At 69.5% G+C, this 13,757-nt stretch overlaps 1 protein-coding gene across 17 annotated transcripts in view; it reads left to right on the top strand.

Moving 5' to 3' along the window:
* BRSK2 (BR serine/threonine kinase 2) overlaps window positions 1-13,757 on the top strand; it is a 64,397-nt gene that overhangs the window by 44,576 nt on the left and 6,064 nt on the right. For 9 of the 17 annotated variants that reach the window (XR_009520448.1, XR_009520449.1, XR_009520450.1 and 6 more), the window contains 14 exons: window positions 430-546; window positions 1,302-1,335; window positions 1,551-1,619; window positions 1,704-1,850; window positions 2,661-2,692; window positions 3,020-3,184; window positions 3,293-3,390; window positions 3,466-3,616; window positions 5,313-5,378; window positions 6,505-6,528; window positions 7,325-7,385; window positions 8,106-8,313; window positions 9,041-9,089; window positions 12,496-12,619. Coding sequence is in view for 12 of the 17 variants with exons in the window: in XM_060019527.1 (XP_059875510.1) it covers window positions 430-546; window positions 1,302-1,335; window positions 1,551-1,619; window positions 1,704-1,850; window positions 2,661-2,692; window positions 3,020-3,184; window positions 3,293-3,390; window positions 3,466-3,616; window positions 5,313-5,378; window positions 6,505-6,528; window positions 7,325-7,385; window positions 8,106-8,313; window positions 9,041-9,089; window positions 12,496-12,619 (1,345 nt within the window). In the remaining 5 variants the exon portion in view is untranslated. The remainder of the gene's footprint in view (window positions 1-429; window positions 547-1,301; window positions 1,336-1,550; window positions 1,620-1,703; window positions 1,851-2,660; window positions 2,693-3,019; window positions 3,185-3,292; window positions 3,391-3,465; window positions 3,617-5,312; window positions 5,379-6,504; window positions 6,529-7,324; window positions 7,386-8,105; window positions 8,314-9,040; window positions 9,090-12,495; window positions 12,620-13,757) is intronic. The other 8 variants (XR_009520452.1, XM_060019531.1, XM_060019530.1 and 5 more) reach the window with 2 other exon arrangements.

The following is a 13,757-nucleotide window of genomic DNA, read 5'->3' as shown; positions in this document are numbered from 1 at the left end:
TCCCCCCACTCTTGCACTCCCCCCGTTCCCCCTGGATCAGGCAGTGTATCCTCTACTGGCCCCCCAGCCCAGGGGCATCAGAAAGCTTTCTGCCAGGTGCCCACCCAAGTCTTGGTTTTTTCAGGGGTCCTGGGGTCAGGGCACCCTCGGTCTGGGGGCTCCAGGTTGGCCTCGGCCCAGAGTAGGTGTGGTGGTGGGAGCAGCGAAGGGGAACGCGACCTCAGGGAGCAAAGCAGAACTTGCCCCTTGCTGGCAGAGTCCCTGTCCTATCCTGCCACCTTGAAGCCGTCTGCCCCGTAGGAGACTTCCGATTGGCTGCTGGTGACATCACCAGGCAGCGCTGCCATTGGCCTCATGTTGTGAGGGCGGGGTTTCGGGAGGGGCGGCAGCTCCCACCCCTGTCAGCCTCAATCCCGCCTTCCTTCCCAGCCACAGGGATCTGAAACCAGAAAACCTTCTGCTGGACGAGAAGAATAACATCCGGATCGCGGACTTCGGGATGGCGTCGCTGCAGGTTGGCGACAGCCTGCTGGAGACGAGCTGCGGGTGAGCTGAGCCCCGGACCGGCTGCCGCTTCTCCATAGGCCAGGGGCTGCTGCCCCGCCCACAGCCTGACCCCGCGGCTGCCCAGCCAGGTGGCCCCGCAGCCCCAGGGCCCCCCAGCACCCCACAGCCTGGGCTGGAGGCAGGGCCCCGGCTCTGCTCCTGGCACCGTCTCCCCGGTGCAGTGAGGGGCTGCAGGCGACCCGCCTGGCCCATTACATCCCTCGGCTCTGTGGCCAGGCTCGGAAAGGCCGGTCTTGCCCTGGGAGCTCCCTGCCGTGCTTGGGAGTGAGGCTGGCGTGCCAGCTTCCTGGCTGCAAGCACTCTCATGGGGGTGCCTCACGGTCCAGCCTCTGGTGACCGTCTCCTTGGGCAGGGCAGGTGGGCCCCTGGGTCCCAGGCCTGGGCCTCCCCCAGGAGCAGGCAGGGGGATTAGGTTGTGAGGGAATCGGCACCGAAGCCCTGGGGCCTCCTGGTGGGCCTGAGGGTCCCACAGTGGGGCATCCGTCCCAGGCAGAGCTTGCGGTGGGGGGGGGAGCGGGGGGGGAGCGGGGAGGGCCCCTCCCCTCCCCCCTCCCCCCTCCCCCTCCCCCTCCCCTCCCCCTCCCCCTCTCCCCTCCCCCCTCCCCCTCCCCTCCCCCTCCCCTCCGTCTCCACCTGCTGCGGTCCTGGGGCCGGTCCAGAAGCGCAGGGGGCGGGACGGCTGGGTGCGCGGTGGGTACTGAGTCTCCTGCCCTGACTGCTGCCTTTGCCTCCAGGTCCCCCCACTATGCCTGCCCGGAGGTGATCCGGGTAAGTAGCCAACCCACCACGCGCCCCCACCCTGGTCCCTGTCCCGCCTAGGGGGCCTCCCTGCCCCGGAGATCGTGGACCCCCAGGCCGGGGCCTGGCCTCCTGTCCTTGGCGCCGCCCACGGGGCCAGCTCCTCCCAGACGCTCCCCTTGGGCCCCTCGATCCCCGGAAAGACCCCGGCCCTGCGCCCGCACCAACCCCAGTGCTGTCCACAGGGAGAGAAGTACGATGGCCGCAAGGCAGACGTGTGGAGCTGCGGCGTGATTCTGTTCGCCCTGCTTGTGGTGAGGCTCCCCCCGCCCTCGCCCCCGCCCCCATCCCGCCCCCGCCGTCGGTCCGCCCCCGCGGTGACCCGGTCCCGCCGGCAGGGGGCGCTGCCCTTCGACGACGACAACCTGCGGCAGCTGCTGGAGAAGGTGAAGCGGGGCGTGTTCCACATGCCGCACTTCATCCCGCCCGACTGCCAGAGCCTGCTGCGCGGCATGATCGAGGTGGACGCCACGCGGCGCCTCACGGTGCGTCCCTCCTCCCCCCGAGCTCGCACCTGGGCGCACGGGCGCGGGGCGGAGGCCGCGGGCGCGCGCCCGGCGTGAACGTGCGCAGGGCCGTCCGCGCGCGAGCGCGGTCCAGGAGCGCGGAGCCACTCCGGCTGTCCGGGGCCTGCCCTGTATGCGCGAATAGTTCCTCATGACCGACGCCAGTGGCCAGGGGGTGGCCGGGGTCTGAGGGAAGCCCCAGCCAGCCGTCTCTGGCCTCCTCTGGGCTCGGTTCGTGCCAGGATGTCAGGCCCCTCGGGGAAGGGGCAGCAGGACTGCCCAAGAGGCCGCCCTCCCCAAGCAAGCCCCCCTAGTCAGGGTGGAGGGCGGGGCTAGCCCCAGCCTCCTGCTGACACCTGCACCCAGCGCCTCCCGCACGGGTGGGCTGAGCCCTGGCTGCTTCCCCCTGACGTCCTCCCTCAGGCCTCCCGCCCTGAGCCCTGGGGGCTCCTGCTTCCCACCCCCCACCCACTCCCTCTGCCGTGCCTGCAGCCCCCACTCTCCCCAGCTCTCTGCTGTCTCTAGGGTGGCGTTTTCTCTTCCACTTGACATAGGCAGGGTCAGGGGTGCTGGCCTGGAGCCCCGTGCTCCCCCCACTCTCCATGGTCCCCCCACCCCTCCCCCGCCTCCAGGCTCTCCCTACCCCCGGGTCCTCCTCCCTCCCTCCTCCCCTCCCCCATTCTCCTGCTCTCTCCACACTCAGGCCCCCACCTCCTTGCTCCTTCATGGCCTCCTAACGTGGCCTCTGCTCCTTCCTCGTACTAACTCCCTGTTTCTCTTTCTTTGTAGCTAGAGCACATTCAGAAACACATTTGGTATATGTAAGTAGCTTTTCCTCTCCTCATCGCCTGCTTTGCCTGCGCTGTGGCCTGGAGGGCCTGCTAGGGAAGGCGGGGGGCGGGGGGGGGGGCAGGGGGCCCGGGGCAGGGGGCCCAGCGCAGGCTTGCCTCCAGCCTCGGGCCACCCGGCCAGCTCTTGGGGGCCTCTGGGCCGGCCTGCGCTGGGCACATGCAGGATGCAGGAGTGTGCAGGGGCTGGGCACAGGGAAGGCAGCAGGATTCGGGGCCCCAGGAAGGGGGGGGGGCGGAGGAGCCTCGGGCTGGGCCAGAGGTGAGTGACTGGTGGTGGCGGTGCCCTGTCACCCACAGAGGAGGCAAGAACGAGCCCGAGCCGGAGCAGCCCATCCCCCGCAAGGTGCAGATCCGCTCGCTGCCCAGCCTGGAGGACATCGACCCCGACGTGCTGGACAGCATGCACTCGCTGGGCTGCTTCCGGGACCGGAACAAGCTGCTGCAGGACCTGCTGTCCGAGGAGTGCGTCTGGGAGCCGCGCCGGGGCGGGGCCTGGTGGAGTCTGTGGGTGGGAACACCGCCCCCCAGGAACCCCCATCCACCCTTCCTGGCGCCTCTCGCCCGCTGCAGGGAGAACCAGGAGAAGATGATTTACTTCCTCCTCCTGGACCGGAAAGAAAGGTATCCGAGCCACGAGGACGAGGACCTGCCGCCCAGGAACGAGATAGGTATGAGGTCCCCGGGTGGCCCGGCCCACGCTGCCCCCTCCAGGCTGCCCGGCCCTGACCCCCATCTGCACGCAGACCCTCCCCGGAAGCGCGTGGACTCCCCAATGCTGAACCGGCACGGCAAGCGGCGGCCTGAGCGCAAGTCCATGGAGGTGCTGAGCGTGACGGATGGCGGCTCCCCGGTGCCTGCGCGGCGGGCCATCGAGATGGCCCAGCACGGCCAGAGGTGCGTGCCTTCTGGGAGGGCCCAGCGCTCTGCCTCCTGGTGCCCCGGCCCAGTCAGCGACGGGGCCCCTCACGGGCTGTGCTGGGCCTGGCCTGGCTCTTCTCTGCGCCCCCGGCCCTGGGGCTGGGCTGCATGGGCTGCACTGGCTGCACTGAGCTGAGCTGGGCTAGACTGCCCTGGGCAGGGCAGATCTGGGCTGGGCTGGACTGAGCTGAAGTAGGTTGATCTGGGCTGAACTCTGGGCTGGGCTGGGCTGGACTGAGCTGGGCTGGACTGGCTGAGCTGAGCTGGACTGGAGTACACTGGGCTGGGCTGGGCTGAGCTGGGCAGGGCTTTGCTTTGTTGGCCTGGGTTAAACTGGGCTGGGTCAGGCCATCCTGGACCGGACCGGGCTGGGCTGGGCTGGAGTGGATTAAACTGAGATCTAAGCTGAGCTTAGCTGAGCTGGACTTCAGGGGGCTGAGCCGGCTGCTCAGAGATGAAGCTGTGCTCAGAGCTGCAGCCCAGCAGGCATATCCCCGATGGACGCTGAGCCCACGTCTGGGTCACCTGTGGCAGTGCAGGGCCCAGGGACGTGGAATTCGGGGGCAGGGCGGTGGGTGAGGAGCAGGTCTGGGCTGTGCAAACAGAGTGCCCCCTGGAGGAAGGAAGGGCACCCAGGTCCTGCAGAGCCTCTGCTGACTTGGGGCTGGCTGGGTGAGACCAAGCTTTCCTGCCCAGGCAGGGGCTTCAGCCATCTGGGGACGGCCCCTTGGGCCAGGCCTCCGAGGACCCGCAGGGCTACTGGGCCCCACCGTCAGGATTCAACTGGCTGCCCAGCTCACAGGCCACAGCCCCGTGGTGGTGCCAGGCCCTCCCCGGGGAAGCAGGCTGGCTCGGCCTCTGACCTGGGCTCCTGGCCTCCGGGGCTTCCTTCCAGGCCTCCAGGCCGCGTGGCCCACCCGCCGCGGGCTCGTGCACTGGGTGGGGGGACGAGCAGCGGGAAGGTCTCTGCTGGCCATGGTCCTGCCCTGATTGTGCCTTGTGTCCCGCTCGCTGGGGGTGCACCTCTCCCTCCAGCGGCCCGGGCGAGAGGTCACCTCTCCCCAGCCCACCTTTCCCGAGCCTTGTCCTGGCTTCCGGTCCAACACCTGCAGGGCAGCTTGAAGGCTCGCCAGCGCTCCCGGCATCAGCCACCCACACCCCGCACACCGCAGCCGCCTGGGCAGGCGCAGGCGCAGGGGCAGGGGCTGGGCGTGGGAGGCCCCCCGTCGCGGCTTCTGCTTTGCCTTCCCGGCCTGGGCGCCTCGGGGGCCGGGGGTGCCCGGGGAGGGGTGGGGTGGGCTCAGCTGCGAGCCGTCCTTGCCCTGGCGCTTCCCCACCCGCTGCTGCTTCTCAGGCTCTGCCTCCTCTCTGGCTTGGCCACTTGTTACCACAACAGGCCACACCCGCTGGGGCTGGAGGGGTCCCCGGGGCTGGCGGCAGTGCTAGGCATCCTCCAAGGCCCGGCCAGGCCACCCTGCCAGGCACGTCACCCGGGCCGGGTGTGCTGTGGCCCTGGTGCTCTCCTGCCTGACCCCGCCCCTCACGTCTGTGCGCCCTGGCCTGGGGCCAGGTGGGTGGTGCCCAGCTCGGAGCCGTGTGGAGGTCTGGCCTCCTGGACCGCCTGCTGGGGCTGCGTCAGTAACTCTCTTTTCTCGCTTTGTTCCCGCTGTAGTAAAGCAATGTTCAGTAAAAGCCTGGATATCGCTGAAGCCCACCCCCAATTCAGCAAAGAAGACAGGTATACACCCTGCCCACCCATCCCCCGCCCCCCAGTCCCAAAGACAGCGGCGGGCCTGGTGGCAGGGCTGGGCCTGAGGTGCATCTGGCCCTCTCCTCTTTGGCAAGGGAACCTTCCAGCGAGCCGGGGAAGGGCCCGGGTCAGGCTAGACTGAGGCCCAGAATGAGGAGCGGGGCTGCTGGGACGAGGCCCATGGCCGGCCCCGAGAGGGGCCGGGAGACCCAGAGACTCTGCCTGCCCTGGGCCCCTGGGCTGCAGGCTGTGAGGTCCCTTCCGGCCGGCCCTTGCCCTGTGGTCAGTGGGCCTCCGTGGCCCTCGTTAAGCTCCCCTCCCCCAGCCCACGCTGGCCCATATCCCGCAAGGGCCAGAGTAGACGTGGCAGCCCCAGGCGGCTGCAGGCTCCTTAGGAAGGGGCAGGAGGTGTGCCGGTCCCAGGGGTCTCAGCACAGGGTCTGGCCTTCCAGAGCCCCAGCCCCGCCCCTGCAGGGCCTCCTGCCCGGCGGTGACAGTGGCGGGACCTCGCTCGCCCCCGGGCCCCCTCTGCCTCCCCCTGCACCTGCCTGCGCCTCGCCCGCTCTGCTCCGCGCCCTGGCTGCTCTCGTGCTGGCGCCGTCCTTCCTCAGTTCAGTTTCCAGGGACCGCCTGGTTAGACAGGAGGGCGTGCACGCGGCTCCCCTCTCTCTCCTGCTGCTGCTGCTCCGCTCTCCTTGTGCCCAGCAGCAAGCTCACGGCTGGCTTGTGGCTGCTGGGGTGGGCACCAGCTGCCACCGACCAGCCCTCCGGCCCCGTTCTCGGCATCGGGAAGCTTCGGGCCCGGCTCTGAGTGCAGTCCTGGACTCGGGCAGGCTGGGTCGGGGGTGCTGAGAGGAGGGTCAGCGCTGCCCCCCAGCTCCGGGCTGTGTCAGCTCGCGGGGTGGGAGTCGGAGGGTCATCGCCATGGGGCCCCGGCCCACAGGTGCTGGGGGACCGGCCAGCGTGGGCTCAGCTCCGGCCCGAGGCCCAGGGGCCAGCTGCGGTGTGGGCAGTGTGGCTGGGCTGGCGGGTGGGCGGTGTGGACGCCCTTCACTCTTTTCTGTCCTCTTCTCTCCCGTGGCTGCCTCGACCCCTCCGGCTTCCTTGCTCTAAGGATGGCAGGTGCCGGCGCCCAGGGGTGAGCGGGCGTTTCCTTTCCCCCGAGGCCACGCGGGGTGGTGGAGCGAGGCCCCGCAGGCCTGGCCCTGCCCCGAGAGGTGTCCAGTTCCTGCCCTGAGGGGGCGGCGGCTACATGCGTGTCTCCGCTGGGCACGCTGGGCCGGTGGCCTCTCTCTGGCCAGGCCCAGGCCAGGTCTGCAGGCCACATGGGGCCGGGGTGGACCGAGTTCGCGTCCCTGCTGATGCCCGTCCCAGGTGTTTGTGGTGTGAGCAAGGGGAGGGCCGTGGGCCTGGAGGGGCTGGGCTGGTGCCAGCTGGTGGCCCAAACGGCAGGGTGTGAGGCGCCGGGCGGAGTGCAGGACTCGGGGCCTGTGACAGCTCAGCCTTGGGGTTCAGCTGGGCTGCCTCAGGGCACCGGGGCTGGTATCGGCTCACGGGAAGCCCTGTGTCCTCTCACCCCGGGCCCGAGAGATCCTTGCCGAGGGCTCCTCCGTGCCATCCTGGACCTGGGGCCTCGGGCCTTGGACACAGGGCACCTTCTGCGTGGGGGAAAAGGAGTCCCACGGTCTCCAGCTGCACCACTGGGGCTCTGATGGGGCCCCCAAGGGGCGGGGGGCTCTCCTGGGCCTGGTGAGAGGCGGGGTGGGGACAGCAGGACAGCCCCAGGCACGGCCAGGTGTGCTGCAGACTGGGGCAGCCTCGGGGCTCTCAACCAGGGCTCCAGGCCTCCTGGAGGGTCCACCTGAGGGGAGAGAGAAGCCGAGAGCCGGAGGCCCCTTCCTGGTCTGAGCCGCCCTCTGCACCTGTGTCCCCAGGTCTAGGTCCATCAGCGGCGCTTCCTCAGGCCTCTCCACCAGCCCACTCAGCAGCCCCCGGGTAAGTGAACCCGCCCCAGCTCCGCCGCCAGCGTGCGCCCGGGTGGGGGGCGGCTCGGTGGGCCCCCAACCCCGCCTGCTGCTGGGGCCGCCCGCGTGGTGGCAGCTGCTGCTCTGTGGGCTCCGGCTGCCTTCGCTAACTGCACGTTTTTTGTTTTGTTTTGTTTGTTTCCTCGTGTGTTCTTTTCTTTTGTGGCGAACGCTCCCCCCCCCGCCTGCCTGCCCCCGCTGGTCCTGCCTTGGGGTCCCCGGGTGCTGTGTGTGCATGCGGGGCGGGCGGGGCACGCGCTGGGGCCACTTGGCTCTCGGGGGCCCGTGCGCTCTCCCTCCCGCCCTCGGCGCTGCCCTGTAGCCTGTTAGAAAGTTTGTCTTGCCGCCCCCGCCCCCCGAGCTCCCCTTTGTGGCCTGCCCCCCGGCCACCTCCGTGGAGCCCGAAGCTGGCCGGAGCGCCGCGCGGCCCGGACACGTCCTCCCTCCACAGGCCGCCCCGCGGCCCAACCCCAAGACCCAGACCTTGCCGAGCAAGGCCAAGCTGACCGACAAGCCGCTGCAGGGCACCAAGTCCAACCCGCTCCCGGCGGGCACCCAGGCCCGGCCCCTTGTTGCGGGAGGCCTCAGCCCCCAGCTGGCCCTGACCCCGGGCTCACCCACCCTGCCGGCCCCTGCCCGGCTCCCCCCCACCGGGACTGAAGCCAACACCAAATCTGTCCCCACCATACAGGTGACCCCTCACCCCTCTCCGAGGGGCAGTCCCCTCCCTACCCCCAAGGGGACGCCTGTGCACACGCCCAAGGAGAGCCCGGCCGGCACGCCCAACCCCACGCCACCGTCCAGCCCCAGCGTGGGAGGGGTGCCCTGGAGGACACGGCTCAACTCCATCAAGAACAGCTTCCTGGGGTCACCCCGCTTCCACCGCCGGAAACTGCAAGGTGAGTGTGGCGGGACACGCGGGGTGGGCGGGGCTCGGGGGGGCTGGTGGCGGGGGCCCCGAGGAGCACTGCCCGTCCTGGCGAGCGGGGCAGGCAGGGGCCGGCTTCAGAGGGTCTTCCCCTCCCCCTCCTGAAGGCGCTGGCGAGAGGTACCCCCAGTGTCCACGTGTCCCCAAGCCTGCCCACTGTGTGTCAAGGACCCCACAGTGCAGGGATGCCTGCCCGGCGGGTGCGGCCTTGGGACTCCTCCTGCCTCCATTGTTACCCCTTGGCCCAGTGGCCTGTTCAGGCCGGGCTGCCTGAGCCCCACAGAGGAGAGCAGGCCAGTGGGCGGGCATGGGTGGGTGTGGTGAGGAAGCCCACGGGGCTGGGGCAGTGACAGGCAGCCTGCCCCTGTGTGCTGGGTTTCGAGGGTCAACTGGTACCTCCAGGCCACCAGGCCCCACCAGCCACCCTGCACGGTCGACGGGCGGTACCATCTATCCCGGGACAGCAGGGCTGGTTGGAGGCCAGAGGCGGTGAGGCCCGGTTTCAGCACCAGAAGGCAGGACAGCTCCCTGTGGCCCGAGGCTCCTGCGGCCGCGGCAGGCAGGAGCCGGGAGCTGACCTGTGCCTGTGGGCGCTGGAGACAGTGCCGTGGCTCCCGAGACCCCACCCGTGGCTCAGGTGCCCTGGTGGGGGAAGGGTGGAGTGGTCACCACACTCTCCCCGTCCTTCCCGTGTGCAGTTCCGACGCCCGAGGAGATGTCCAACCTGACCCCGGAGTCGTCCCCAGAGTAAGTGGCCCTGCCCGAGGTCAAGTGTGACCTGTCGCCGCCTTCTTAGTGCATGGGGGTCTGTGACGGACCCTCCCGTGTGTCAGGCCGGGGGATCCACTGAGGGCTTTGGGGCCCCTCAGCGCTGGGGTCTCTGTGTCTCCACCTCGAATGCCAGGCCAGGGGTCAGGGCCTGGGCGGTGAGGGAGCTGCTCCTCCCAGATGTGCTCAGAAGCCACAGCCTGGGGGTGCCTGGGACTGGGGGTGGCAGGGGAGAGCACAGCCACGCCTCAGGGTGAGTGTCCACACCTGCTGAGAGCCCCGGCCTCCACATGGGGGAGCGTGTCGGCCCCCAGCCCTTGGTGACCAGGGGTGCGGTGCCTGCGGGGGGGCCTCCACCAGGGAGGGGCGCTGGGCAGTGCTGACTGGGGCTTCCCAGGGTGAGCCCAGCCCGGAGTGTGGCCGGACACCTGGCGGCTCGTAGGGATGGAGGGTCTCAGGGAGGAGGTGAGGAGGGGCGGCCGGCGGGAACCGTGTTCAGGGCAGGGTGGCCTTGGCCAAGGTCAGGACACATCGAGCCCCCGGCTCACCGTCCTGCAAGGGCAGGAAGCAGGGCCTTGAGGCGGCAGCGGGGCAGTGCTGCAGCCCAGCCAGATGTCTGGACGGGAGTCCCGTGTGTCTGGGGTGAAGACCCCAGAGAGGCGCCAGCCTTCGCTCCCCACCACCTCGTGTGAACGTGAAGTGCGGAGTGGACACAGGGCAGTGCCCTGTCGTGACCTCACCGGCAGCCTTCGGCCCGGCAGGAGAAGCTGCCGTTACCCTGTCGCCGTGACCCCCCATGGGGCCTGTGGACACAGCAGGAGCGGGCGGGGGTGCAGCTGAAGGGCAGCCAGCCTGAAGTGTGGGGTTTCGGGATCTCCGTGATCCCACCGTTTGTCTCCCTTCGGTCACGGTTTCCTGTTGTCATCAGAAGCTCTCGCGACCACGTTTGTAACAGAATTGTTAGATTTATCAGAAAACTCAAAAAAAAAAGCCACCCAGAGCAGCTGACACCACCGTGCAGGTGGCCTGCAGCCTCCCCTGCCCATTCTCGAGTCCTGGAGGCCTCGTCCCCCTCCTGAGGGCCCCGGCCAGCGTCGCCACCCGGTGCATGTGGCTGACGGGAAGGAGCAGACGGGTGGCCCTGGGGGGCCGCTGCACCCCCAGCACCCACTCCTCCCAAGGACGTGTTTGCCCGCCCTGAGACGTCCCCTCCACCAGCGGCCAGCAGCCTCGTGTCAGTGGAGCGTGTGCGTCCGCGTGTTCCAGAACCGGCCCGTGGGGCTGGCGAGCCTGGGGACTGTAGGCTTCGCAGGCGGGAATCAGGGCGGCTTCTCCGTCTCAGTGCTGAGAATCGCTTCCCCTCCAGGAGCCTCAGCCTTTGCTCTCAGGACCTTCCAAGGCCCGCCACGTCCAGAGTCTGCTCGTCACCACGTCTCAAAGTTGCTCTCAAGAAGCACACCCAACCTTTACCAAATGGGCCCAGTTGACGCCCATTAACTGTCACAGGCCTTCCCGGCTCATCCAGGCTGCTTGCGAACCAGACACCAAAGTACAACACGGAGCCTTTCTGTTGCTGTCTCTTCATCGAGGGAGGAGGGGCAGAAGCGCTCGCCGCGGGCTTCAGAGCTGCCTCCCGGCCCACGTCCTGGGCTCAGGCCCCAGTGCGGTGCTGGGGTGAGCAGCGCGGGTGGCCTGCACCCCAGAGCTCTGAGCACGCCAGCAGCCACAGAGACGGCAGGATGTGGGGAAGGAGGCGAAGGTGGCCAAGTATGGCGTGGCATCGGGAAGGATGTGTGTCCCCGCGGCTCTGCCTCCGTCAGGTCTCGGGCCGGCTCCAGCCGCAGGAGCGGACGGCCTCTGTTGGCAAGCTGCCTGCTGCCGCCACATCGCCACGGGCTGGAGAGCAGGCTCTGGAAACGGGCAGGAAAAGAGAAGGTGCACGGCAGGAAACAGCAGCCGCGCCTCAGACCCCGCGGCTCACGCTGCCAGCACCGCCGGGGCAAGACACCGGGCCCGAGCGGGCCGGCCCTGGCCCCCGCCCAGCCTGAGTTGGGCGCGTCTGCCAGCGGGGCCCTCACCGTCTCCGCACTACAGCTGCCTGGGCGAGAGTGACAGTCAGCAGTCGCTCCCAACGGCACGTGGCTTGGGGTCAGGCCCCGTGCACGGCCCGGCCGGGCCCTGCTTCAGGGTGTTGGCCAGCGGTGTTCGTCTCAAGGCCCAGCTGGGGCAGAATCCTCCGCCGGGCTCGTGGGGTCACGGGCAGGATTCAGGTTCCTGGCCACGTGGGCCTCGCTGTCACATCCGTCCGTCCCCGCCGCGTCCGTCGGCTTCGTCAAAAAGAGGTGGAGACCCGCTCGCCAGACGGAAGTCCAGCCTTTTAGAGACTGAGGTCGCACGCGACCTTCCCCCACTCCCCGTTCTCACGGTCAGGAGCAAGTCCCGGGCCTCGTCCACACGAGGGAGGGGCCCGCACAGGCTGAACCCCGGAGGCAGGATGGTGGGGCCGGCAAGGGGTCTCCCCCACACTGGTGTGCGCCGTAGGGCAGGGCCCCGCCGCAGAGAAGGGGGGCCCCAGAAGCAGGGCAGAGTGACGAGACCGGAGCATGATGGCGTAGAGGGCAGGGAGGCGTACACGTGATGCCCGTGAGATGAGGGGTCTCGTGCGGGAGGGCACTGCCGGCCTCGGGACCCCTGGGGTGGGCCCTGCCCTGCCCCGTACAGCGGCTGGGCCCCCAGGGGTCGAAGCGACCACTGTGTAACAGAGTGACCTGGGCTGGGGCAGCGGGGCTGCAGATGGCCAGGGGGCTACCAGTCCCCAAGGACAGAGGGTGGTCCGCCACGGGGAGGGGCAGGTAGCACCCGGGGCCCCCAGCCCCGGCCCTCTGCGCCATGTCACCCCTGTACATACCTGTGCAGGGGTCCCTGGCCTGCCCCCCGCCCCCAACCCCTGCCCCCCACATAGCCCTGGGCGGGGCACTTTTCTCCAGGAAGCTGCAGGATTGCGGCTTAGCGAGTTACCCCGAAACATGGTGGCTTCAACAGAGAGGAGCAAGGGTGGGGGTCAGGGTGGGCTCAAGGACAGGACACCCTACCCCCACCCTCCTTTCTTTCCTGGTGGGGTTCCGGTGGGCGCAGCCCAGGCCCGAGCAGGCAGGGGTGGTTGGGGTGAGGTGCGAGGCCGAGGGCTCTGCGACTAGCATCAGGGCTGTCGGGTGAGGGGCAGGGCAGGGCGGAGGGTGGTCAGGGTCAGGATGGCGGGTCAGGGCGGGGAGCTGGGGCCAGGGCAGGGTCTGGCTGGGACAGCAAGCTGGCCTGCAGCCCAGATGGGGGGCTCGGGGCTCAGCCGGCGTACCCTGACCTGCCCAGCCCTCCGCCCCGCCCCCAGGCTCGCCAAAAGGTCCTGGTTTGGGAACTTCATCAGCCTGGAGAAGGAGGAACAGGTCTTCGCGGTCATCAAGGACAAGCCGCTGAGCTCCATCAAAGCCGACATCGTCCACGCCTTCCTGTCGGTGAGCCTTGCGCCGCGCGGCCACTGCCCCTGGGGCCCCGCCTGGGCAGGGCCAGGGCAGCAGGCACGCTGTGGCCGGGAGACGGGCTGTGCACAGGCCCGGGGTGGGGCGGGCCTCGGGGGGGCACCTCGCTGAGACGGGGGTGAAGCATGGGCGGCTGCGAGGCAGCTTTGAGGAGGGAACTTGAGGCCTCGACACGGGGGGGGGGGGGGGGCCTCTGCTGGGTCTGGTGGATGCGCCTACGGCCCCAAGAACGGTCCTGGAGGGCTGGCTCCGTGTCCTGTGTGCCCCTGCCCACTCCCATGTGCTGCCGGCCTCCTGCAGTCCCTCGCCTCCCACTGGTGGCTTTTGAGGTGGGCTGTGCTTGGGCCTTGGGTGGGTTTCCATCTGTCTTTGCTGGGATTTTTGGGCGCGTGGGGCAGAAAGCCCTGAAGAGTGTCTTCCACAGTCACTCGTGTCAGGAGGCCTCACCCGCCCTGCCCTGCGTGGGGCCTGTCTTGTGCCGGGCCCCCCGGGATCACAGGTTAGGGGTCCCTCGGCATCCCCACAGCCCAAGCCCGGGACCCCACCTTGGTATGGGCGGGACCTGCCGGGGTGGCCACCCTGCCTCCCTGGGCGCAGCGAAGTTTCCCTTAGGGCTTGGGGGCCAGCTTGGCACTCCTCCCAGAGGTCTCCAGGAACGGGAGAGCTCAGCACCAGGTGGGGACTTCGGCCTTGTGCCGGGTGTGGGCACCCTGGCCCTGCTGAGTCCCCCCAACCCCGCCACTGCAGCCTCTTCTCCTCCGGGCCCCGGGTCTGGGCCTTCCCTGGAGCCCCCCAGGCCTCTCCTGGGACACCAAGATTTCCCCCGTGATGTGAACTCAGCCCCTTCTAACCGGCGAGCCAGCACTGTGCTCTCCCAAGCAACAGAGCCCTGTCCTGGGGGCGACCCCTCTGAGGCAAGACCGCCTCCTGGGTTTGTTTTGCCGGACATTTCCCTGGCCGCTGCGCAGCCCAGTCACGCAGAGGCCCCTCGCCTGCGCCCAGGGCCGCAGACCCCGGAGCCAGCAGAGCGGCGGGCGCTGTTGTCAGCGGTGCCGGGGGCTCTGTCTCAATACGGGGCATGGGCTCTAGCCCCAGGCTTTGCTGCCGCTTGCGG

This window comes from Delphinus delphis, chromosome 8 (genome assembly GCF_949987515.2).
Source record: "Delphinus delphis chromosome 8, mDelDel1.2, whole genome shotgun sequence".
In the NCBI taxonomy this organism is placed as follows: Eukaryota; Metazoa; Chordata; class Mammalia; order Artiodactyla; family Delphinidae; genus Delphinus; species Delphinus delphis.
Note: the sequence above shows the minus strand (reverse complement) of the source record. Positions and strands in the feature narration are given on the sequence as shown.